General features: G+C 45.1%; 1 protein-coding gene across 1 annotated transcript; it reads left to right on the forward strand.

The window, feature by feature from the left end:
• The first annotated feature begins 1,119 nt into the window (after window positions 1-1,119).
• On the forward strand, window positions 1,120-24,189 carry ALG9 (ALG9 alpha-1,2-mannosyltransferase). The gene is made up of 15 exons (XM_042832053.1): window positions 1,120-1,238; window positions 1,552-1,690; window positions 2,318-2,452; window positions 3,200-3,270; window positions 3,901-3,989; window positions 4,857-4,992; window positions 5,090-5,177; window positions 5,322-5,427; window positions 9,324-9,446; window positions 11,243-11,397; window positions 12,949-13,078; window positions 13,787-13,934; window positions 14,250-14,379; window positions 19,300-19,430; window positions 23,939-24,189. The coding sequence occupies exons 1-15, from the start codon at window positions 1,120-1,122 to the stop codon at window positions 24,060-24,062; spliced, it is 1,824 nt and encodes a 607-aa protein (XP_042687987.1). The 3' UTR covers window positions 24,063-24,189.
• Window positions 24,190-24,738: the final 549 nt, after the last annotated feature.

Below are 24,738 nucleotides of genomic sequence, written 5' to 3' on the forward strand. Positions count from 1 at the left end.
GCAGTGGCCTTCTGTGATGGAGTGATGGCATCGGTGGGCAAAGGAAGGGCAACTGATGTCACCTGCCTGGAGTTGTGCCTTTGACACAGTCCTGCACCACATCCTTATCTCCAAAGTGGAGAGAGATGGATTGGAAGGCTGGGCTATTTGGAGGATAAGCAATTGGTTGGATGGTCGCAGCCAGAGGGCTGCTGTCAATGGCTCCATGTCCAGGTGGAGGCCGGTGATGAGTGGTGTCCCCCAGGCGTCGATCTTGGGACCGGAGCTCTTCAGCATCTCCATCAGCGACAGATGATAGGATGGAGTGATATATAGTGATAGAGATAGGATGGAGTGCAGCCTCAGCAGTTTGCTGATGGCACCGAGCTGAGTGGTGCAGCGGACACAACAGCAGGAAGGGACGCCATCCAGAGGGACCTGGATGGGCTCAGAAAGTGGGCATGAGAGAACATGATGAGGAATGTGGAGCTGCTGGCGCCTCTGCTGTGAAGGCAGGCTGAGGGAGCTGGGCTTGTTCAGCTTGGAGAAGAGTCACTGCAGCCTGCCAGTACTTGGAGGGAGCTTACAAACAGGAGTGGAGTGACTGTGTACAGAGCCTGATGGGGACAGGAAAAAGGCGAATGGCTTTAAAGTGAAAGAGTGGAGATGTGGGTGAGCTGTGAGGAAGCAATCCTTTGGTCAGGGCGGTGAGGCGCTGGCGCTGCTGCCCACAGAGCTGTGGGTGCCCCATCCCTGTAGGCACTCCAGGCCAGGTGGGATGGGGCCCTGGGCAGCCTGAGCTGGTGGGGGGCAGCCCTGCCCACGGCCAGGGGTGGCACTGGGTGGGCTTTGAGCTCCCCTCCAACCTGAGCCGTTCTGAGATGACTCTGCGATACAACAGCGCTGTGCTACAGACGGTTACTGTGGAAGCTCCGGTTGCACTGCAGGCACGCACGGCACGGCGCGGCTCCCGCCCGTTCCCCGTCGCTCGCCCGTGCCGCAGAGCAGCTCCCGCCCCCGGCAGCCGACGCAGGCGGAGCGCGGCCGTGCCCACACCCGGCATGGCGGCCGCGGCTTCGGCTCCGCTCCCGTCGCGTCCGCTGGAGGAAGCGAAAGGGCGGGCGGCTGCCCGGAGTCGGCATGGCGGCCAAAGGGGCCCGGCAGCGGCCGCGGGCAGGAGGAGGAGGAGGAGGAGGGGGCGGAGGGGAGGCGGCCCGCTCGCGGCCGGAGGCGGCGGGCTCAGAGGAGGCTCGGGCGGAGTACGTGTCGGGGCGGGGGGAGCGGGGCTGCGGGACGCGTTGTGTGCGCGGGGCGGGCGGGAGGTGGCGGGGGGCTGCGGGTGGAGCGGGGAACGGTAGGGCCGGAGCCGGCGGTCCGACGGGAGGAGGGCGGTGAAGAAGGCGGGGGACGTCCTCGGGGAGATGTTCGGAAATGCTGCGGCTTCTCGAGCCCTTGCGTGCTGTAAGGGACTTCCCGCGTGCGGGCCCCTGTCAGCCTTTGCCCGGCGGCACGCCGCGAGTTTGCTCGTGTTACTGCGTTTGCAGCGCGCGCTTTGTGTGTTCTCTGCACCAGGCCGTCCGGGAGCAAGGCGGGGCAGGTGTGGGCCCCCGAAGGATCCACGGCCTTCAAGTGTCTCATCTCGGCCAGGTTCTGCGCTGCGCTTCTCAGCAACATCTCTGACTGCGATGAGATCTTCAACTACTGGGAGCCGGTGGGTGGCTTCTGCAGTGCTCAGGTTGGAGGGCAGCTCAAAGCCCACCCAGTGCCACCCCTGGCCGTGGGCAGGGCTGCCCCCCACCAGCTCAGGCTGCCCAGGGCCCACCTGGCCTGGAGTGCCTGCAGGGATGGGGCACCCACAGCTCTGTGGGCAGCAGCGCCAGCGCCTCACCGCCCTGACCAAAGGATTGCTTCCTCACAGCTCACCCACGTCTCCACTCTTTCACTTTAAAACCATTCCCCTTGTCCCCATCAGGCTCTGTACACAGTCACTCCCCTCCTGTTTGTAAGCTCCCTCCAAGCACTGGCAGGCCACAATGAGGTCTCTCCGCAGCCTTCTCTTCTCCAAGCTGAACAAGCCCAGCTCCCTCAGCCTGCCTTCACAGCAGAGGTGCTCCAGCCCTCTGAGCATCCTCGTGCCCTCCTCTGGACCCGCTCCAGCAGCTCCGCATCCCTCCTGTCCTGGGGCCCCCAGGCCTGGGCACAGCACTGCAGGTGGTATATTTCCAGCCTGTGATCTGGCCTGCACAAATGTAGGCATTCTGACACCCTTTTGATAAACTGTGTTCAAACTGTCTGTGGTGTGAAACACTTTATAAATGCTTGTTAATTTCCATTTTAGACACACTACCTCATTTATGGGAAGGGGTTTCAGACATGGGAGTACTCTCCAGCCTATGCCATCCGCTCTTATGCGTACCTGTGGCTTCATGCCCTACCAGCCTTGTTCCACGCTAGAGTCCTGCAGACTAACAAGGTAAATCACATACATCAGAATTGCTTTGTGGTGAATAAATGCACCTTTAGTTTGTAGTACACAGCTGCTTTGTTTGTTGTCAGAATTAAGAAACAAATGAGTGCTTTTATAAACGCTATGTCTACAAATGCTAACGTCTCTGTAAGGGTATGCAGGGGTTTGTGAGGCAATTTGAGAAGAGCAAAGGAAGAGTGAGCAGGCATTTGCAGGGAAGCTCTGCCAGGCTCTGTATTGGTCGAGAAATTGTCCCAACAGGGCAGGTGTTTCCTGCCTTTTGTAGTTGCTTGGTAGCCATGGGCTCTCGCTGGTCCCTGTGAGCTGTCGCTGTTATCCCTTTGTCTTAGAAGCTCCTGTTGTTTTCTGCTCCTGCTATCAGTGACTGTTTTGATTTTTTTTTTTTCCTAGTAAACTATAAAAGAAAAAAATAGTATTTCACAAGATAGAATAAAAATAATTCAGGAATGTTTTAGAAAACAACAGTAAGGAAAAATTAGAAAAAAACAGATTGGTGGGCTTTGTTTCAGTTTGCTTTCTTTGTTGTGAAGGATGTTAGACTTAGTGGGCAGGCCTTTTGCTGCCAAGAGCTTTAGCCATCCTTTGGTGCAGGATCTGGACCTCTAGAAAGAGATTCATTCACTGCTGCTGGAGCTGCTCCATCCTGTTAGAACCTGTGCTGTGTGGACTCGTTAGCAGTAGGTGTGTAAGCTTCACTGCAAACCTTGTTCTGAATCTGAGTGCATCTCCTAGGTTCTTATCTTCTATTTCCTACGATGCTTCCTGGCATTCCTGAGCTGTGTTTGTGAACTCTACTTTTATAAGTGAGTATTAGAATCTGTCTGTTGAGAATATTTTGGAGCAGTGTGGGTAGCATGCTGTTACTGCCAGAGGAAGTACGCTCTGAAGCTGATGTATAAATGTGCAAGTGGGATTACTTCACAGTGAAACTTCAAAATACATGTTTGCAAGGTAACTTAATGAGATGCTGCTGAACATATCATAGCTTATGAGTTACCTTGTCTAAGCTGAGTTTTTTTTTTTTTGCCTGCTGCCTTTTCATTTGTGACTTCCAAACTATTGTGTTGCACCGTGTTTCTGTTGGCCACGGTTTTGTTTAAAGAATGTGAGCGAGGCCTTTGTGCCCAGAGAGGAGTTGAGATCGGTGCGAATCTTAGAATGATGATGATACAGTTTCTTCATTAAACTTTTTGAGTGGAAATTACTCTGGTAGAAGCCAAGTTTTGCACCTAGTATAGCTTAGGAAGATCTTAAATACAAAGCAGTCTTCAAGGCAGTCTTCAGAGCGCTTTTAGTGTCTGAGTAATGAGAGTTGCTCACCTTAAAGCTCTTGGGATGCTCTGTGGATTGTTTGTGGCTTTGCATGCATTACTACTATTATTTCATGTACTGGGATCATCTTTGTGGTTTCAGATTCTCTTTTGCTTCCTTAGGGCTGTGTGCAAGAAGTTTGGACTACATGTGAGTCGTCTCATGTTGGCTTTCTTAGTACTCAGCACAGGGATGTTTTGTTCATCAGCAGGTGAGTTTACGTAGCAGTGACACCAGCAATGATCTTGTCCATAAAAACCAAAGGCATTTTAAGAGAATTTCTGTTGTTCTATATGCAGTGGTCCAGGGTACTTAAAGAGGGTATTGGCCTGCCTTCCTTGAACATGTTCTAATCCAAGGAGGATTTTGTCTTTTTCATCCAAAGAGGGGCTTTGTCTTTTTGTACTTTGGCATTGTCACCTGCCTTTGTGTTCTGTCCTCTGGCTGGCTGTACTCTGTTGCCAAGCCAGCTACTGTAAGGCTGATAAAGCACCTGCTGTAGTATTGAGTGAGGTGAAGACAGGCTGTGAGGAAAGGCTTGTTCTGTTGTACGCCTGCAGAAACCAAAATGGAAATATAGCTTATGAGTACTAGTATTTCCCCTCTTGTCTTTTATTTTTTTTAATGGTGAATGGTGAAATGACACTGCAGGAACAATGTAGGAAGTCCTCAGTCTCCCTGTGCTTCACTCACTTTTCACCAGTCTGTACCCAGTTGTCAAGTCACATTTCCTGCTGCTGCTTGAGCAGATACTTTCCATTTTCTTTCTCAGTCTAGCAGAATATAGAAGGTAAAGCAGGTGTTGTAGGTGATGTTCCATGCAGCCTTAGGTGCTGTCAACAGGTAACCAACCACTGCTGGGTTGCACTGAGGAGTATTTCTAGCCTTGGCAGAACTGGAGTCCTCTCTGAAATGTGAATTTGCAACATAGCATCCCACCTCCAATGGAGCGAAGGAAGTGTTATTGGCCTTATTTTGCATCACGTAGTTTTGTATCATGGGAAAGCTGGGCTAAGCCTTTTCTTTCTTTTTTTTTTTTTTTTTTTTGGTTTTTTTTTTGTTTTGTTTTGTTTTGCAGCTTTCCTCCCAAGCAGTTTCTGCATGTATACCACGATTATTGCCATGACTGGTTGGTATATGGACAAGACCTCTGTAGCAGTGCTAGGCATAGCTGCTGGAGCACTAGTGGGCTGGCCTTTCAGTGCAGCTCTTGGGTAAGGAGAGGAGAACCCAGGAACTTGGCATTTTGTCTGATGTTTCTTGCCTGTCTGGGAATGATAACATCCAGTTGATGCTTGGTCTCTGTTTCAGGCTTCCCATTGCCTTTGACTTGTTAGTACTGAAGCAGAGGTGGAAAAGCTTCTTAAATTGGTGTGTGGTGTCACTGATCCTGTTTCTGGTAAGTCCCTGTAACAATGCAGAGACAGAGTGAATTGGGTTCACAATAGAAGGAACAAGTTCAGTTAACAAAATCACTCACAGCTGTTGGGCGATCCAGCTAAAAGCTTCTGGCTCCCTGCAAATAACAGATGCTTTCTTTCAGGTGCCCCTGGTAGTTGTGGACAGCTATTACTATGGGAAGCTGGTAGTTGCACCTCTCAACATTGTTTTGTACAACGTCTTCACCTCCCACGGACCTGATCTCTATGGTGAGTTTAAGATAAGATGTGGGAGGCGATGGTTTCCTTGCTGCTGTCAGGGGACAGTTACACACCAGGTTTTCATGGCTGATCTTTTTCTGATGCACTCAGAGACATCCTGCAAGCTTTGAAGGGTTGCAATTCCAGCTCTTTTACCACAGGATGTCTCTCTGGAGCTGGAATTTGGCAAGGCACCGTCAAATATCTCGAGCTGGTTCTCTGTGCTTGTGAGTTAAGCAGCCTTTATTCACTTTGAAGCCCTACCGGCCATCATGAGATGTCTCAACAACACAATATCACAGCAAAGTGGTGTTAATATCAAATTTGTCTGGATGTAACACAAGTGTAGTAGGCACCAGTGGTGTGTGAATGTGTGTATTTGTCAGCTTTAACCCAGTTCTTGGCTACCGTTGTTCTTCACGGTCAGGCTGCAGAACCTTGGAAGGATAAATAGCAGTGCAGAGCCCACAGTTCCTTCAGTTCATATCAGGTTCCTGATGTACTTGTGTTCTGTGGGGTTAAAGGCATCTTTGGGACTCTGGAGAAGAAAAAAAGGGTAATAACCTGTTGGAATCATGCTGCGTTTCAGCCAATTTGGCTCACAGAGGCAACACCTGATCTCCCCATTTCTTTTGGATGAACAAATTGAGCAGCAAACAGTCGTTCTGAAGACTGATAAGTTAGAGAGAGTCAGTAACAAGTAATGATAACCATGCTTAGGCTTCTCCTGCCATCTTTTTAGAAGCTCTTTAAGGAAAGAGCTTTCAGGATACTCTCCTATACACTCTAAAGCTTATACTCTATATAATATACTCTTATACACTCTAAAAGCTTATAGATAGTCCCTCCTTTTTATTTTTTTCCTTAAGCAATGTAAAAATTACCTACGTTTACAGGGGAAAAGCTGGTGCTTTGCTTAAGCTTATGAAGGAGACAGAGCTAAAAGCAGTATTAATGTTTCATTTTGTCAGGTTTATGTTAGCAAAAAGTGAGAATTGATGTAGAAGGCCGTTTCAGACAGTGCAGACATGGAAATTACTGCTGTGAAAAATAACTAAGCTGGTGACCTCAGTGGAATTCCTGAAGATCTTAAAAATAATTGGTGAATGTCAAGGAGCATCAGCGTTGTCATCAATGATATCTAATCAGTAGGCAACTCATCTGCCTTTCAGGACTTTCCTGGTGTTGGCCCTTGGAATACTGGGTGACCTAGGTCAGGTGTGAATCTTGGTGGCAGTGCCATGGAACTTGTTTGGGAGCTGCTGCTGCACCGAGTCATTCACACTGTGTGCTTTTAGAGATGGAGAGTGGGGGTGTTGCATTTCTGATAGGGCTCCAGAGAGACAAGCAGAGACTTTGGGGTGCTCAGGGCAGGTTCTTTGCAGCATCTGTCATACTTTTTGGAGACATTCTAGGGAGGATTTGGCAGTGGTTGGTAGTGAGGCTTTCTCTGGCAGTGCCCTGCAGGCCGTATTCAATGGTTTGTTTGAGGGGCTGTTTTGGGTGGTGCTGAGTTCCTTGTGCTGGGACACAACATGGCAGCAGCTGCTTTGCTGTGGTCCTTTATCTCTGCAGGAAGGCTCTGAAGTCTGTCGCTGTGAATTTTCTGCAGTGAAAACTTCAGGCTCTGCCTTTGGATTTTGGAATGGGCCTGTGCCTGACATTTTTCACATGGAGCATGAGTTGTTTCCAGCAGCCTCCAGGGACCAGTTTTTTTCTGAAGGGTTTTATTCATAGTTTTGGAAATATCCAAGCAATGTTTGTCAGGACGGTATCTCTGATAACAGCAGATTTTATTCACAGTTGCAATGGCAGCGTCCCGCAAGCAGGAGCGCCTATGGACACAACATGGCAGCCTTTAGACCCTGCTTTCTCCCCATTGCCTCCCCCCCTCCCCTATTTCCCCACTGGCTGGGTACTCCAGGTTCACAGTCTTACAGAAGGTTTACATTTGCTATTTACTTGTTAATTTATTTGTTACCTGGTGTCAGTCAGCAGCCATCCTGTTGTTTCCAAGATGTCTCAGTGCTCTCCTTGTCCTATCAATGCGGTGATTTTCTTTAAAGTCTTTGTTGAACAAAGAGCACTGGGGGTGATGCCAGGCCTTCCGATGTCTCTTCAGGCACTTCCTCGGGCAGGCCATCACTGTTCTCTGGTTTGCTCTCGTGCAGGATATTCTTGCAGTGTGTATGACAAAATATACAGATACACACCTGTATACAGAGCGTGCGTTCCTGGGAAGGTTCGTCTAGAGGATCAGTGATGTAAACTGTCAGAGATCTTCCCCAAGTTAAGTAGAAGGACTCCCAAGAAGAACTATGATAGTGGAGATCATGAAATAAAAATAATATTATCCAATTCTTATGCAGAAACAACATTTGATTCCCACAGTAGTGACATTCGCATGACATCCTCTGGCTAGAAAAAGATTTTGCTTGAAACTGCTCTTCAGTGCAGTGTGGTCAGGACAAGGTGGGTTTGGAACTTCAGAACGCTTCATTGTAAGGGAAGATGGAAGGCTGTCCAGTGCCTTGCGGGTTTGCAACTGGGATTTCCCAGCTTTGATGTGATGGGAATAATTAACCTATATCATCTTCAGTGTAAGCACTGTAGTATTTTTTTGGTTTGCATAAAGGCTTGAGTCTAAGAGAAAAGGTTGTGTGATTTTTGTTTTTTTTCTTCAGCAGCATCCTACTTCTGGACTAATATCTCTTATTCAGACTCTCACATACTGTTGTGAGACTGAAAAGAATTACGAGGCATATGGAGGGAGAGAGAAGATGAGCTAATAATTCACTTCCTTAAGGATCTCTGCTTCCCTAAACCTGAACTTGTAACTGCTGTTTGCTTTTAGTGCTAACAGCTGCATGTTTTGTGTATTTCAGTTGCTTGGAATTCTGACGTTAGTAGAGCATCTTCTAATCATGTTAACTGTAGGAGCTGCAGAGGATTGTGGTTTTTCTTGCTGCTCCTCAGTTGTCTGATTAATTGCAACACAGACCCTTCTCTAAGTGGCTGTAGGTGCAGGAAATTGCTGTGGCATTTGACTCTTGTCACAACAATGCAGTGATTTAAGCACCATCCTGTCAGTCACTGACTGGTTGAGCTAATCACACTGCAAAAGTGCAAGGACCCAGCACTCCTTACTGTTCAGGATTTTAAGCATCGTGAATTAAGCATCCAATTAAATGATTGTTAGCTGGGAATTTCTCCCAGTCCTTGCAACTATTAGTGTGTAGTATTAGGAGGCGGAGTTTTTTGCTCCGGTTAAAAAGTACATTTAAAACCAGTCGAACCAGGGAAGCCTAAAAAAGTTCTGCTGCTGAGGAGGTAACGGAGCTGGCATCTGGATGAACTTCAGTTGTTGGGGTGAAGTGTGAATGTGAACTCTTGTTCCTCTTAGTCCATTTTCTGTTCCTGCTGACATGGTGTATAAATACATCATCACTCCAGGCTGATAATCATCTATTAGCATTGTGTGGTTTTGTGTTGCATCTTTTATTTCTCTACAATTAGAATGAATTTGGAGTAGAAATTCCTGATTTCACAAGTTTCAGCCTCTTGTTTTGGAGGCTTTCTTAGGGCAGGGGTGAGTTCCGTGTTGCAGAACCTGTTTGTTGCTGGGCAAGTCTGACTGTTAAAGTGGCTTGTGAAACATGAGCAGCGTGTGTGATGTTGACTATGATCCAGTGGGAAAAAAGTGAAGTCACTTATGACAAAGAAAACAATGATCTTTTGTGCACACCTTTTCCATTCTTTGGTTTCAATATACCTGCAGTGCAGAGAACTGCTGTCTGCTGCTGGGTATCTTCCTTGTGTCAGGCAGAGAAGGAATGAAGTTGCTATGACACCCAGTTCTCATGCATTCTTGTGCTTAAATACTCTTTCCTTTTCTCTTCTTTCAGGTACAGAACCATGGTCCTTCTATTTCATCAATGGCTTTCTGAATTTCAATGTGGCATTTATTTTGGCACTGCTTGTGCTACCACTGACTTGTCTCATGGAGAGTCTGCTTCAGAAATTTCATGGTGAGTGCAGGACGGATATGAGAGACAAGAAGGAGGATTTGCCAAAGAGCAGCTTTTTTTTATTGGAAGTGAAACTAGGATCAGGGAAAGTTTAGGGAATGAGAGCAAAGTTCCTAGAGCTCATTACTTGGTTCAGTATTGACCTCACAATGGAATTACTGTGTAGAAAGAAGAGGCAGTGAGATGCCGTCTACAAAAGGGCAGGAATGTGCTTTTCCTGTTTAAGGATGACTCCTGTGTTCTCTGTCTTCACCTCAAGAATAATATTGTGTTGTCAATGCTAAACTATTCATACCCAAAATAAGCTTAACAAGTTCTACAGTACACGGTCTTCAGCCAGGCATACAAATGCATTAGCAATAGCCCTGTCAGAACTTTTAAGGTGGGAAGAAACTACGTTGCCATTTCTGTCTTTGCAGCTGGAAATGGCAGCCTTTCCTGCACACTTCTCTGAAACTATCTTTTGTTATCAGTGTCATAGTGATTACTGCAACATCTGGGGAGAGCAGAGTTGTTTCCAGCTTTTCCCTTATTGGTGCTGAGCCTGCCAGAAGGCATTCTCTGGAGTCTCCTGCTGCCCATGTTGGGATTGAGCCTGGGCTCTGTGTGCTGTGAATGGGCACTCTCTACTTGCAGAACTGAGCCCTGGCAGACAGTCTTGCTATGGTCTGCACTGGGAAGCATTCCCACAGGCATGGGTATACTGAAAGTAGAGAAAGGAGGGACTAGAATATCCCCTACTTCCTACTGGGCTTTCTCTTAAGTAAAATAACATCAGTTGGAATACATGGTGTCTGGCAAATGACTATATAAGGAAAGATGTGTTGAAAGCATGAATTTTCCCTTGCCATTTTCCAGACGAGGGCTCATTAAATGTCAACTGATGCTTCCAGTTTCATCTGCCCAGCTGGGGCTCTGCCCTGTGATTTTTTACTGAATACAAGAAACAGTACTACCATAATCTTTGCTGATAATGTGTGTTAGTGGCCATTTGCAAATATATGTTCTTTGGATGTGACTGACAGACTGTCAGAAACCGGTAGGAGTTCAACAGGAGATCGTGTGAATGCAAGATTTTGGTGTTCTTTTAACAGTAGGAACCACTCTGCTGAGCGCTCTGTTCTCATTGTCTGTGAAACACTGTTAGCTTAATTGTTTCTCTCTGCTGCTGGCAGTAGCAAAGGGGCAGAAAAGGGATTGAAAAATGTTAGGTGCTCTGGGACCCATCCTCATTGTGACTAAAATTGAGGGTAACTTTTGTTACTTTTGAATCAGTTATTTCCTGCATTGACCAGAAGATACCTGAGAGACCTCTTGTGCTGTTATTTTTATAATGAAGCCAGGAGGGTTGTGGAAACACCAGAGCCCAAAATGCCATTTAAAAGCAAAGAATAGATCCAGAGGAGATTCATTCTGATCTCTGCATGCGAAGCGTAATGCACAACAGGACAGGCAGTTTCTGCTTTCCTGCCTGCCTGGGAATGTCAGCTCTTGCTGGATTTTGTCCCTTATGTGGATTCAATGACCCGTCCACTCATCTTTGCATTTGTCTTCAAGAGTCTGTGTGTTATGGGAAGCTATGACAGTTATCTGAGTAGAATTGTGTGCTGACTGGATGTATTACCTGAATTTTAGCTGCTCAGAATGCAGTGCGTTTGCCTGAAGGCTGTGAGTTGGTTCAGAAGAGTGGGCTTTTGAATGTAAATGTGATCATGCACCCGATGGGTGTGCGTGCAAGAGGAAAAGTGGTGTAAACATGCAGTGTTGCTACTCTGCTGAGTTCTTGTTTCTTTCAGTTCAGAATCTGGGCCGTCCCTACTGGCTGACACTAGCTCCGATGTACATTTGGATCATAATTTTCTTCAGCCAGCCCCACAAAGAAGAGAGGTTTCTCTTTCCCATCTATCCTCTCATATGTCTCTGCAGTGCTGTAGCTCTGTCTGCTCTTCAGGTAAGTTTCTGGAATGTGGGTTTTATTGTTCTGTTATGAGCTCATAGCTTTAGGGAGCTAAGTGCTCCCTTTCTTAACACTCTTTCCGAAAGCTTGGGAATATGTGTAGAGTATGTGTGGTTGTGACACAGTCTGTAATGATTACATAGTTCAAGAATGTCCCATGCGTAACTTTTGGTCACTTTTAATCTGCTAACTAATTTTCATTTTTGGACCATGTTTCATAGGTAGGTCTTGAGACTCTGGAAGCAAAATGCATTAATACTGAACTGTGTAATGTTGATTTTATAACATAAACCAGAGTCTCCCTGTATAGTTTGACTGAGAGTATATCAAAATATGTTAGCCCTCTGTAAATTGTGATTACAACAGCAAAAATACTTGGGATTTCCCTCTCTGGATAACATGCTGAAGGATCTAATCTAATAACCTTAGCCTCCAATGCAGACTTCATAATAGTCTGTATGGTCTATGAACATCCCCATCTGGGGTTATGTCAAGTGACAAACAGTTGAAAATATTTCCTCAACTGATTATTTCATGATGACTTTGAGTCCTTCCTTTTTCCAGGGGGAATTGCTGGTGAGGAGCTCTTGTGATGTTGTGGTGTTGACATCACGTCCAAGGGATGTCACAGCGATTAGGAACTTGCTGGAGTAGTCTCACTGATTTGAAAAAGTAACCTTGCTTAGGCGTAAGAAAATTGTTTTGGGCATTTGAAGAATAAAAACCTATATTGAGTAAAAAGTAGCTGTGATGTATCACAGAGTAAAGCATTCTATCAGCCTTCCCAAAGCTCCAAATTAATTATCTCTCCTCTGTGAAAGAGAAGGATTGCAGTTATTCATCCCTGTTAGAGCCCGTTGCAGCTGTTCTGCCTAGCTCTGTTTCTGCTCTTGCACTCAGCTTCCCTCACCAGCACAGCTGGTTGCTCTTCTGGTTCTTGATCTCTCCTTACGTACTGCTGCTTTGCACTGCTAGGCTGGAACTTCCCAGATGCATTTTGGTCCTTGCATTTGTTGCAGGATCAAGCTCTGTAATGTCAGAAGTTTTGTTTCTGAGAATTACCTTGTGTTTGTTGGAATGTTCACCAGATGACAGCAGTTTGGGATGCTTGCCAAATACAGTCTTAGAAATCCCTAGTGTGTATTTCTAAATGAATACTTTAATGTACTGTTTGACATCCTGTTGTCATCAGGGTTGGTCAGTGCAGGCAAGTCCTGCAGGATGTCTCTGGAAGGGTCTGTGCTGATGGTTCACTTGGGAACAACCAAGCTAGAGCTCCGGTGGAGGGTGCTTTACAGCTTGACTAGAGGCCTTCCTAGGGGGAGCAGCTGAAAAATTTATAAGTACCCTAGATTCATAGTTAAAAAACTTGACTGAACCGTGTAAATTTCTGTGTATTTTTTATGTGTTAGAATGAAAAATGCTGACACGGACCAAAGACCTGGTGGGAGATGTAGGCAGTGCTTAGAGGTCCATTTGAAAAACCGTTTTGATAAAATTGCTCAAACTCTGAAATGTTTATATGCTCTTTTTTCCTCTCCTCAGAAGTGTTACCACTTCATATTCCAGCGCTATCGCCTGGAGCACTACACGATCTCCTCCAACTGGTTGGCACTGAGCACTGTCTTTCTCTTTGGCCTTTTGTCACTGTCACGCTCTGTTGCCTTATTCAGAGGTTAGTATTTTACCATTGTTCTGGGTATTGGTGTTGGCAAGTCACACGGCCAGCTAAAGTTATGCTGGTCTAACTAGGTGAGCACGGTAGGGATAAGGAAATATGAAAGCTTGCATCTTATTCCAGGGAGAGGAATGGTGTCCTCGTTCGTGTGTGTACATGCGTGTGTGTGGTGTGCATTATGTGTGTGTCACTAGAATTGTATCAGTTAACAATTTTCTGACCTTCGCCTTCAGCTGGTACAACTGTAATGATGTACAGTGTGCACCCAGACCGGCATGCAGATGGGGACTTGAAACTTGCAGACATACAATCTGACTTGAAATAACATTTTCCCATGAAAAACTTGTCATTGTTCATTTGTCCTTAATGGAGATGCATTAAAGTCCGTACGCAAGTCCTTTCCTCAATCACAGCTGTGTAGTGTGATTCCACCTCATTGAAGTTAGGTAGCATCAGTACTTTTTGCTTGATACTAGCCACTGACAGTCAGAACAGGAGAATGTGAGGAAACTTTTGTAGTACAAGCATCCCTTATAGGATAGGGAACATTGGATTCCAGTTACTTCTTAGTACAGACAAATTATTATATTCAGTAAGTAACCAGTTTGAAAATATAACTGAACGTTTGCTTGTAGTGTGTTAAAAAATGTCATGCAGATAGTGTCTATTTCTTTAGCTTTATTTACAAAGTGCTGCCTCCCATAGGCTACCATGGGCCTCTGGACCTGTACCCAGAATTTCACAGGATTGCTACGGACCCAAGTATTCACACTGTGCCAGAGGGGAGGCCAGTTAATGTCTGCGTGGGGAAGGAATGGCACAGATTCCCAAGTAGCTTTCTTCTGCCAGACAAGTGAGTTGTGTAACGTGGAAGTTATGATTTGGTGTTGGTCCTTAAGGGTTGTTTCACACAAGAAGTATTTTGGGAGTAACCTTCAAAATCTTGTATCTCTGACAACAGCATGTCCGAAACAGAAGATTTAGAAGTTTGGTGTCAGCAGACTGTTGGTTACAACTTAGTGATAGTTTTGTAGTGTGATTGCTCATCTAAAAGAGCTGTCTGTCCTTGGCAATGAAATTCCCTTTGTTGTGCTTCTGTTTGATTCTGTACAAAATGTGACTGCCTCCTGCAGTTTCCTGCTGGGATTTCTGACACTGTTCTCTGCAGTTGGCAGCTCCAGTTCATCCTGTCAGAATTCAGGGGCCAGTTACCCAAACCATTTGCCAAGGGACCAATGGCCACGCGGATCATTCCCACAGACATGAACGACCAAAACAAGGAAGAGCCATCTCGATATGTGAGGATTACATTCTTGTTTTACGTTCCTCACCTTGCTGTGCCATTCATATTAATGCAGTGCCTAGAATGTGGTTGGGTTTCCCATTTTGTATTCTATGGACAGTACAGTTACAAACCAAAAATGGGCTCTCTGCAGCACTTGGATATTTCCTGATTAATGTGAGTTTGGCTTCTGTTTGCACTTCATCTTCTTATTTTCCATTTGAAGAGGATGGGAAAAAGAAAAAAGGAAAAGGTGATTCCTAGTTATTGCAGTTTTGAGTTCACTACAATGTTACTGTGAGCACAGGAAAGTGAAATGACTTAGTTTGAAATTGCCAACAGAAGATACTTGTCACTGAACAGAGATTGGAATTTTCTTTTGTACGTTCTTTTAAAATATGAATATGTTTGACATATTTGCAACAGAGGAAGCGGTTCTTAATTTGGGAATCAGTGAAACAACTGTGTCAGTGATTTCTATGGGAAGCTGTTAATGTACATTGGTATTACTGACTTGTTTTTGTATTACCCAAACAAAAATAGTTCATGCTTATTTTTAAATATTTTTAAATTTTTAAAATATTTTTAAATTTTTGTTTGCTAATTTCTTTAAAATTATGTAGCAGATTAAATCTTAGAAGTGCACTGAATATTCTTTGTGGTACAGATATTTAGTCATCTTTTCTTTCTCAAGAGCGAATGAGGGGGACTGCCTCTATATACGTGCTCTTTTCTTCATTCCCCTCTCAGTACCTCAGAGGATGGATTTGATATTTGGAGAGGGAGGTGATTGCCCCCCTCTACTCAGCTCCCCATCTGCAGTGCTGCATCCAGGCCTGGGGCCCCCAGCACAAGAAAGATGTGGAACTCTTTGAACGGGTCCCCACTGAGATGATCAGAGGGCTGGAGCAGCTCTTCTGTGAAGAAAGGTTGAGGGAACTGGGATTATTTAGGTTGGAGAAGAGAAGGCTCCAGGGAGAACCTCATTGTGGCCTTCCAATATTTAAAGGGGGCGTATAAACAGGAGGGGAACAGCTATTTGTGAGGATGGATGGTGATGGGACAAGGGGGAATGGTGTGAAACTGAGACAGAGGAGGTTTAGGTTGGATATTAGGAGGAAGTTTTTGAGCCAGAGGGTGGTGAGGCACTGGCACAGATTGCCCAAGGAGGCTGTGGGTGCCCCATCCCTGCAGGCATTCAAGGCCAGGCTGGATGTGGCTCTGGGCAGCCTGGGCTGCTGGTTGGCGACCTGCACACAGCAGGGGGTTGGAACTGGATGAGTGTTGTGCTCCTTTGCAACCCAGGCTGTTCTGTGATTCTATGATACTCTGTCAGTACATTAGGAGCACTCCTGTAATGGACCAGGTCTCTCCTTTACATGAGCAGTGTATCCTTGTTGAGGACAGTGGACATGCACTGCTTTATGGGGCTCATTACTCCGGTCAGTTAAACGTTTCATGAGCACTTGTGATCCCCTCAGAGGAGTGGATGGAAGGCAGCACTGTAACACAGGATTTCTACACACGTGGGCAGAAATCTTGCTGAGTGAAAGCTCTCTTATTTTGGGATTCATTAGATAGGTACTGGAAATGGAAGGAGGCAAATCCCCACCTGAGAAAAGTTCTCTGCTATGCTGCATTTAATTTAGGAAATCTTCAACTGTGACATATTTATAGTGCAGACAGCTGGCTGGCACATACCCTGTTACTGATGGAATGAGAGACTTTTGTTTTGAGGTTGTTTCATAATATCATCCTTTACTATTTCTCAAGCAAGCAAAAGGGCCTGGAATATGTTTAGAAATTAGCTATTTCATGTGAATTTTAAACAGGTTTTTATAACTTTTGCTTCCGAGCTGTTAATACCAGGAGAAACAGGATCTTTCCTCAAGAACTGTAGGCATACCCAGATTTAAAAAAAAAAAAAAAAAAAAAAAAAAAGTCATTAGGAACTGCAAAGGACCATCCTAGCAAATATATCTAAATAGCATGTGTGTGTTGGCCCTTTAAAAGGGAGGAAAACAAAAGCCACAACAGTTCAGAAGAATGGTCTGAGTAATGGGCAGCTTGAAACCAATTAATGTCTGCAGAAGTGAGACTGATTTCAGTGTTTCACCTGTGAGCATCTATTACTGTTCTGCTTGAGAATTGAAGAGCAGAATGAATCTTCAGTCTTCTCCCCTGTTGTTTGGAATGTGAGCAAACCAAGCTCTCCATCACTTAGTTCCATCAAATAAAAAGACTGGGAGGAGAAAAAGGAAAGTAGAACTGAAGGGAGTAGGGTGCAGTTAGAAGTTCGTTTCTCATTCAATTCACTGAGGCTGATTTTCTGCAGAGAAACACTTCAAGATCTGTGCACCACTAAAATCTTGTGTACATCCTCAAACAGATGCGTAGCAGTGCTGGCCCTCTGACCAGGATGAATGTTGTTATTGCTTCACTGTGACTTGTAAGCAAACACTGTGTTCTACATGAAATGGTAGAAGTGGGAGTCTCTCTATGTGGCAGGTGATTCCTAAGCACTGGAGGTGCAGCATTTGGAGTAAAAGTCAGATCAGCCTTAGTACTCAAAGCAGTTACTTTTGTTTCTCCAAGAAATTCTATGTAACTTAGAGGAAATATATACATATGTATATATGTTATGTATGTATATATTGGTTAGTGGTTTGGGTGTCCTCTCCCAGGGCCTGGAACGTTCTTTTGATGCAGTGCAAGAAATGGATTCAACGTTCTCATTAGCTGAGCTTCCCGTGGTGTCGTTCATTTACCGTTCAGTTGTGATGCCACAGAGCCATCTGGTGGCAAAAAAATCTACTTACATTTTGGGCAGTCAGAAAATCAGTCTTTCTTCTCTCCCTTGCATTTCACAGGGGTGAAACATCAATGCAGCTAAGGAGGCTGTCAGAGTGCAGTTGTTTATTGACCAGGAATTACAAACTATCTTCTGTTCCTTTTAACCTGAGTAAAGATTCTGCTTAGGTTTTTTTCTGTATCTAAATGTATCTATTCTAGTACTCCGATGTTTCCCAGATCAAAATATCCTGATCAGTGGAGGATGCAACCTATAGTTACCAAGTTGTTCTGTATTCCTCTGGTGCCTTTTTTTCAGAAATTTCAAAGCACCACTACAATTTAATGTTCAATGCTCAGTGACCAGAATGGGAGCTGTTAGACCCTTTGGTATGTGGGAGCACTGACATGTTGCAAGGAGGGGGGTAGCAGGCCAGGAAAACCAGAAGAAGCATCCAAGAGTTCTGGACATTCTTAGCTGACAGAAAGAAACACTAAAGATGGGACATCCAGGATGGGCCGATGTGGGGGGCCATGACTGCCTCTGAGATCACTACTGTGAGCTTTTGCCAGAAAGATGAGTCTGTGTGCCAAATGTGAGAATGAGTGAACCTAGTGCCAGCACAATATGCAGGTACAGAGGCAATAAGTGCTAGGAGCTGCTTTGCTCTAGTGGCTGAGTCATGATGCCACCAGAAGCTCAGCCTTGCTGCTGTACCTGTGAGAGGTTCCATTCACTGGTGCATTGCAGTGGCGCAGCCACCCTGATGCAATGTAAACATGGCCTCAGGCTCTAGAGTTCTCAATTCATTTTTGAAAATGACTTATGGTGTCACTTAGAGACAATTAGATGTTCAAGAGGAGGATATGAGCTTTTATTTGTATGTACCTGTCTTATTCTCTTGATCTTTTTGCTTATTGCAGTGGTTTCTGTACAAGGCAACCTTGTGTTGAGCTGCCTTGTACAGAACTTATCCTACATCTCATGCTTATTGTCAAAAGGAAGTTTGTCCTGATAGGAGCTCAAATCTTTTCTATATCTGATAGTTGATATTTGTCTCAGCAGCTTGCATGTATGTCTGCAGGGGAACATGGAAGGAGTGAGGAAAACAGGCAGGAGGAGGGAGCTGTTGCCTAAAAAGGACAGTGCTGTGTATGAATTAACAATATTCCCTGCTCATATCCAAGAGCAATTCCCCACTGGAAGGAAACAGATTGAACAATGCGAGGACACTGAGGACACTGCCCACAGCTCATTTTACTGGGGAGATCACGCACACACAAATCATTGATGACATTGCTACCTTGAATACATTTTCATAATTTAACCAAGTGTTCCCAAACATTTTGGTCAGGGCAAAGCAGTTAATTAAGTCATAGGCAGCTGACAAAAGCATGACTGCACTGACAGCAAGTGCATGTGGTCTGAGAGGTGCAATGTGGTGTCCATCTACTGTAAGAGAGATGGTGATGGTCACCAGTGGTACAGACCAGGTTATTCCTGCACAAGCCCAGCATGATTTGCACTAGGTAACATGCTTGCCGTTCTGCGACTGCTTGCTTTCCATGGCTTGGTCAGTACCTTGGGACTTGCAGAGTTAACTAGTTATGGAGTTTGTGTAATCATTTATTGGGTTTGTTTTCCTTGTTTGTGGTGTAAAACAAGTAGGAAAGAGTAAAAACTGAGACAAAAAAATAAATATTCAGTTTAGACATCAGGAAACCTTTCCAGCAATGAAGATAATGTCTTTTGTCTGGGGAGTTCATTGAGTCAGCACTATGAGAAGTCTTTAAGAGTTTGTTAGACAGCCTCAAGTCAAACACCAGCAGAATTATTTCTACTGCCTCAAATTCTCCCTTTGTGACTTGGAGGTTCCTCAGCAATGTACCTAGCAGTGCTACTTCCTCATACAGACAGCCCAGGCTTCTCCTCCTGTGGTAGCAGTAGTGAGAGCTTTTATTCCTCAGTAAAAGTTTTACTTGAATACACTAAGAATCTTTTACCATAAAGTATTTCTTATGTTGCTAGAAATTTTAAGCCCATTCTCATAGGTGTGTAACAGCTTTTATGAATAAAAATTCCTATATGAATGCATGCAATCAGGAGCCTAAAGGAAATAAACAGCAAGAGTCTTTCTTTTTACAGATTGACATTTCCAAATGCCACTATCTAGTGGACTTGGATACAGCAGCTGAAGCCCCAAGGGAGCCAAGATACTCCTCCAACAAAGAGGAGTGGGTAACCATTGCCTACAAGCCATTCCTAGATGCTTCCAGGTATGTTTTATTGTTTGAAATTAGTGAGAGACTGACAGATCTGTGAACTGATTTTGTGCAATAGTCTGCTTACAGCAGCTGTATGCAGGAAAGAAAGATAAACTGGCAAATGCCAGCTTAAAATCCAGTTTCATGTAAGGGCAGCTTGCTCGCCACATTATAACCTTTGTCAAAGATGTATGTGCAGTGTTAATTACTTAGGTTGCTTTAGAGGGCGAAGCAAGCCAGGAAGAGGAGGGGAACGAGGATTATTTTTAAAAGGAGTCCATCCTTTGTGCTTCTTGCTGATGTAATGTTTCTTCTTTTCCTTTCTAAAGAAGTAAGGTGTACATCATCTTTTCCCAGCAGACTTCTGAATCTGCAGTCTTGTTTCAGCCAAATTCGATAGACAGATGTAAGTCAGTCTCAGAGTGAACTCCTGTATGTTTTATGAAGCTGGCAGATGAAGAGAGGAGGCGGCCACAGTGAGTGCAAGTGACCAAGGTGTCACCTTTATTAGACATTGGAGAGCTGCTGTAGCAGACCTCTGTCAGAATTTCAACCCTGCAGGGGTTGAAATTGCTATCCTCCAGGCAAACTGTGGAATCCATTTTGTGAGAGTGGGAGTATTTCTAATACATTCCTACAAAGACAGAAACTCTTAGCTCTTTGGAGATGGGTATTTAGCCATTTAAAGCTTTGGCCATGTAGCTGACATATTGGGGCAGACAGCACAGGATTCAGTGCCCTCTGGTATTCTATATGAGACATTATTACTTCCTCTTAATAGATCCCTCCAGGGAGTAGGGCTGATGAAAGCAGTTAGACAGTGAGAAATAGTGATGATATGCTTTTTCGTGGGGTTACTCTCATGTTCCTGGCTTGCTGACACAAATGAGTTTCCTTGCCATGGCTTTTTGTTTGCCTAAAGACCTGCTGCTGTGTTAGAGCAGGACTTCAGGAGAGGAGAATAAAGTGGCCAATGACTCTCACTAATGAGGCAAAAGAAGCATTTGCATGAGCATTGCAGTGGACTCCTTTTGCTGCTCTTCACCCCCAAATGTCTGAAGCTCTGTGCATTTCTGCTTTAAAGATACATACAGGTGCTTTTGCAGTGCTGCCTAGGATCAGCAGGAGTTACTACATTGGAGAGAAGTGCATAGCTTGGTAGTGAAGCAAGTCTTTGTCATTCTTCCCTGCTGTAATGCTATTTCCATGAGTTGTTCTACGAAATTTTTCTTCCTTTCTTTCTTTCTTTTTTTTTTTTCTTAATTCTTCTTCTTATCAGGGAAAATGTATAAAATGAAATAATTGCCCTATTTAGAGCCAAACACCAGCGCACTGCCAAGCATAAATGTCTGTCTGGCTGCTCAGGATTGTGGCTGAATCCAGAAGAAGCTGAGCGCTTCTTGATAGTAACTTATTTTTAAGCAAAGCAGCAGAAACTTGTACGATCATTTTGATTTGAGTAACAGGTTGGGTTCTTGTAGCGAAAGTAGAATCTCATCGCGGGGCAGCAACTTGTTGCAAGGAGTCTCAGATGCTCAGACTGGAGAGCATCCTGACTGAGGAAGCAATGAGATGAAAGGGCTGGAATGAGACATTAGGTGCTGGAAATGTATGAGCTGGAAAGATCCCAGAGCCAGTGGGTCTGTGGGGAGAGATCTTCCCCAAGTGTGACGTGAAGGTTTGAGGGAAGGGTCAGTGGAAGTGCATCAGGAGCTTCATGCAATGAACCAGGCTGTGTGTCTCTGAACGTGTCCCTCCCCCTGCCAGCTCAGTGGAATGATGCAGTTCTTAAAGCTGGCACCTGCTTCCCTCCAGTGAGTGGGAAATGCCCCTTGCTACCTAGCAAGTAAGTGTAAAAGCACTGTGAAAATGCAGCTTTTTTTGATAAACGGGAGGAGGGAATTGAAGAGTGTTACTTCAAACTGAACTGTGAGGGAAGGAGGCAGTGGAGATTTCAGGTCTGCAGCTCAGTGTCTGCAGAGCAAGGAACGTTGAGAAATAAAACAAAAATCCCTGCAGATCTTGTTCTCTGAAAATAAACATGCTCCTGCTGAACTGGAGGCTTCTGGAACTCACTGTCTCACATTGATGTCAGCAAGTGTAAATCTCAGCTGGCTCTGATAAATGATGCTGTTAATTGAATTAGAGAGCACTCCAAGCTGCAATTATGCTCCTCAGGAAGCCGCTTTGTCCAGGTCCATTTAATTCTATATTGGCTGAGCACTCCAATCCTGGCACAGGAGAGGGGGAATAGCTGACAGCTCCCTGCAGAGGAGCCCATTTTCCAGCTCTTTAGGCTGAGCTGCCTGCTCACTCCAAACACTTGTGCTTTCACACATAGATGCTCCATCGCAAAAAAAAAAAAGGTATTCTTAGTGTAAGATTAATGATTCAGTCACCTTATGCTAGAATATCGTTACCCTGGTTTGATAGGTGACCTTCTCATTCCCCTCAGTGATGCTTTCCTTATTTCATGAAATGGTTTCCATGCTTTTATTTTACAAGTAGCTGGATCACTCATCTGGGGCATAGAGATTCTCAGAGAGCTTTGGTCATGAGCTTCTGTTGCACACCTGTGTCCTGAAGGTGTGAGGTCTGACTCGTGTGGCATAGATTGATCTTCTTACTGCCTGTTCTTTCTGGCATTCCCTTCTCTTCTTCCTTGTGAAGCTTCATTCTAAATTGTCTGGAGTGAGAAGTTAGGTTGCAAGACGCAGTTAGGAAGAACCCCCCCACCCTCATATGTTTCCAACTGCTTCCACTCCATGTCAATCTCTGCATTTGGGAGTAGTGACATGAACATCTTCACTTTATCCTTGCTTCCACTGGTGTTAGTAGAACTGTGCTCCCAGTTCTGCTGGGCCTACTGTCTGCAGTGCACCTCTGTCCCAACTGGAAACTGCTCTGGGTGATGCAGCTATTGTTTCTCTAGAAACAAATAACCTGACCCTGCCATCTTTGAAGCTCTCCAAGACCTGAGCAGAATTTGCCTGTTGCCTGGCTCTGACCTGGAGACAGCCTTTATGTAGCAGTGTTCCATGTAGCTTGGAGTGACTGTGGACTTCATCTTGCCACCAACACATTGCTTATGAGCAGTGTCCTGATTGAGGCTATACACTCATGACCTCCTGTGGCCAAATTTAGAAGCAAATGCAAATAGAACATTATATATGTTAACTGCCATCTTTGTATATATGTCATCTGTCATCTTCACCCCTTCCATGCGCTATCTGTTTGATGAAGCGAGGTGGCAGGAGGTAAAGATTTGTCTGACTTCAGAATTGTCTCATGCTTTTTGTGCTGCAGAAGCATCATCAACTGTGAACTTCTTACTAGAAGCAAGGCCTCCAGGACTCTGCTCCTTTGTTACCAGCCGCAGAGAGCACTACCTTGCCTTTGTCCATCCTGGAGTCTTTGTTTTATTGAGAAAGTTGTTGCTTAGCAGGCACAAAGACTGAGCTTATCGCTGTGGTGTGATATCATTTGCCATGACATTTTCAGGGATTCATATTTTTATATGTCAGTTTCAGGCCCCTCACTACAAGAAAGACAGCGGGGCCTTGGAGCGTGTCCAGAGAAGGGCAACAAAACTGGTGGGAGATCTGGAGCACAGCCCTTATGAGGAGCTCCTGAGGGAGCTGGGATTGTTCAGTCTGGAGAAAAGGAGGTTCCGAGGAGACCTCATTGCACTCTTAACTACCTGAAGGGAGGCTGTGGTGAGGAGAGGTTTGGCTTCTTCTTGCAGGTAACAAACAGGACCCAAGGAGATGGCCACAGGTTGTACCAGAGGAGGTTTAGGTTAGACATAGGGAAAAACTTCTTCTCTCAGACAGCAGTCAGGCACTGTGAAGGCTGCCCAGGGAGGTGGTGGAGTCACCGTCCCTGGCAGTGTTCAAGAGGCGCCTATGAAATACGGCTTAGTGCTTGTGGTAGCAGTGGTGATGGGAGGATGGTTGGACTAAATCTTGTAGGTCCTTTCCAAGCTTGTGATTCTATGATTCTGTGAAAAGAGCAAAACTCCAAAATTTCTGTGTTCATCAAAGTTTGTCTGCCTTCAGGCACTTGTGGAAGAATAGATGATCAGAAAGATTGGATAGAGAAGAGGCAATGCCAGGAGTTAAACACGGCCTTGCTATCTTTCACCTTCAGGATGTGCCCTGATGAGTGGGAGGCAGCTGTATGATTCTGAAGGCCCACAGGGCTGTACTGTCTGCTCTTTGGACCCTGATAACCTGGAACTAAGCTGCTTTTGATAAATACCCTCCTTTTGATAAATACCTCACTCTAACATCCTATTGGAATGGTTAGCAGGCAAGCTGACTCCCTCAAGTTGGTGATGCTGGCACAAACCAGTTTTGGTCCCATGGACAAGAAGAAAAAGGGACTGGGCTTGGTATGCTTGTTCCATTGGCATTCCTTACATCACTGACTCACTAGCACAGATATTTTGCAAACCTTCTTTTGTGTTGCTTTGAACTAATGAATACGTTAAGAATGATCTATTTCCTTTCTGGTTTCAGGTCTTCAAAGCTGCTGCGTGCGTTCTACGTCCCTGTCCTCTCAGAAAGGTACACACAGTATGCAAACTACACTATTCTGAAATCCCGCAGATCGAAACAAACCAAGAGAAAAATGGGAGGCTAGCAACACACCTGGGTAACAAAACCAACTGACACTCTGGGACAGCTGCCTAAGCCTTCTTCAGTTTCCTTTCTGAAAGATTGTGCTTGTAAGATCCACTTAAGATCCAATAAAGATTTCCATGAAGTGATTTTACTCTGCAAGCTTCCTGCTGTAAGGATACATCATCTGCTTTCAGTTCTCAGAGCCAGGTGTCTGCTATGCCTGCACAGAACCTATTGGTTTAGAACCAGCTGGAACATCCAGCACCACCTACAAACATACTATCTCTGCTGCTCCCTACCCGTTATACCAGAAAAGAGAAAAATGGAAAACAAAAAGAAATTATAATATCAGGTTCTGTTCCAGGTTGTAGTCTGGCATGTGGAAAATCCAGCTTTACTCCCCATCTCTCTGATGCTGCGCAGAGAAAGCAGAGGTTGAACTGTAAGAGAAACTTGGAAATGTAGGGAGAGGCATTCTGAATCCTCTGCCTTTCTTTGGAAAGTCTTTCAATGGCATTGTGCTCTGATAGAGACAGCTTATATACATATGGTAAGAGCAAAGGCACTTTGGTTGATGGCAGCCTGGAGAATGCAGTGTGCTACCCCCACTGTATGGGGAAATAGACTGAAGCTGGGACTGTGAATTTAAACTTGGAAGATTTAGGGGGATCATTTGTGATGTTGGTGTCCTGGCC

The sequence above is a fragment of the Centrocercus urophasianus genome, unplaced genomic scaffold, assembly GCF_019232065.1.
Source record: "Centrocercus urophasianus isolate 14NV4802_14NV808 unplaced genomic scaffold, USGS_Curo_1.0 seq_37, whole genome shotgun sequence".
Classification (NCBI taxonomy): Eukaryota; Metazoa; Chordata; class Aves; order Galliformes; family Phasianidae; genus Centrocercus; species Centrocercus urophasianus.

Coding starts and splice junctions, on each gene's coding strand:
- ALG9 (XM_042832053.1), top strand. CDS start 1,120: ATGGCGGCCAAAGGGGCCCGGCAGCGGCCGCGGGCAGGAGGAGGAGGA. Junction 3,271..3,900: donor TGTGAACTCTACTTTTATAA/GTGAGTATTAGA, acceptor TTGCTTCCTTAG/GGCTGTGTGCAAGAAGTTTG. Junction 19,431..23,938: donor CCATTCCTAGATGCTTCCAG/GTATGTTTTATT, acceptor TTCTGGTTTCAG/GTCTTCAAAGCTGCTGCGTG.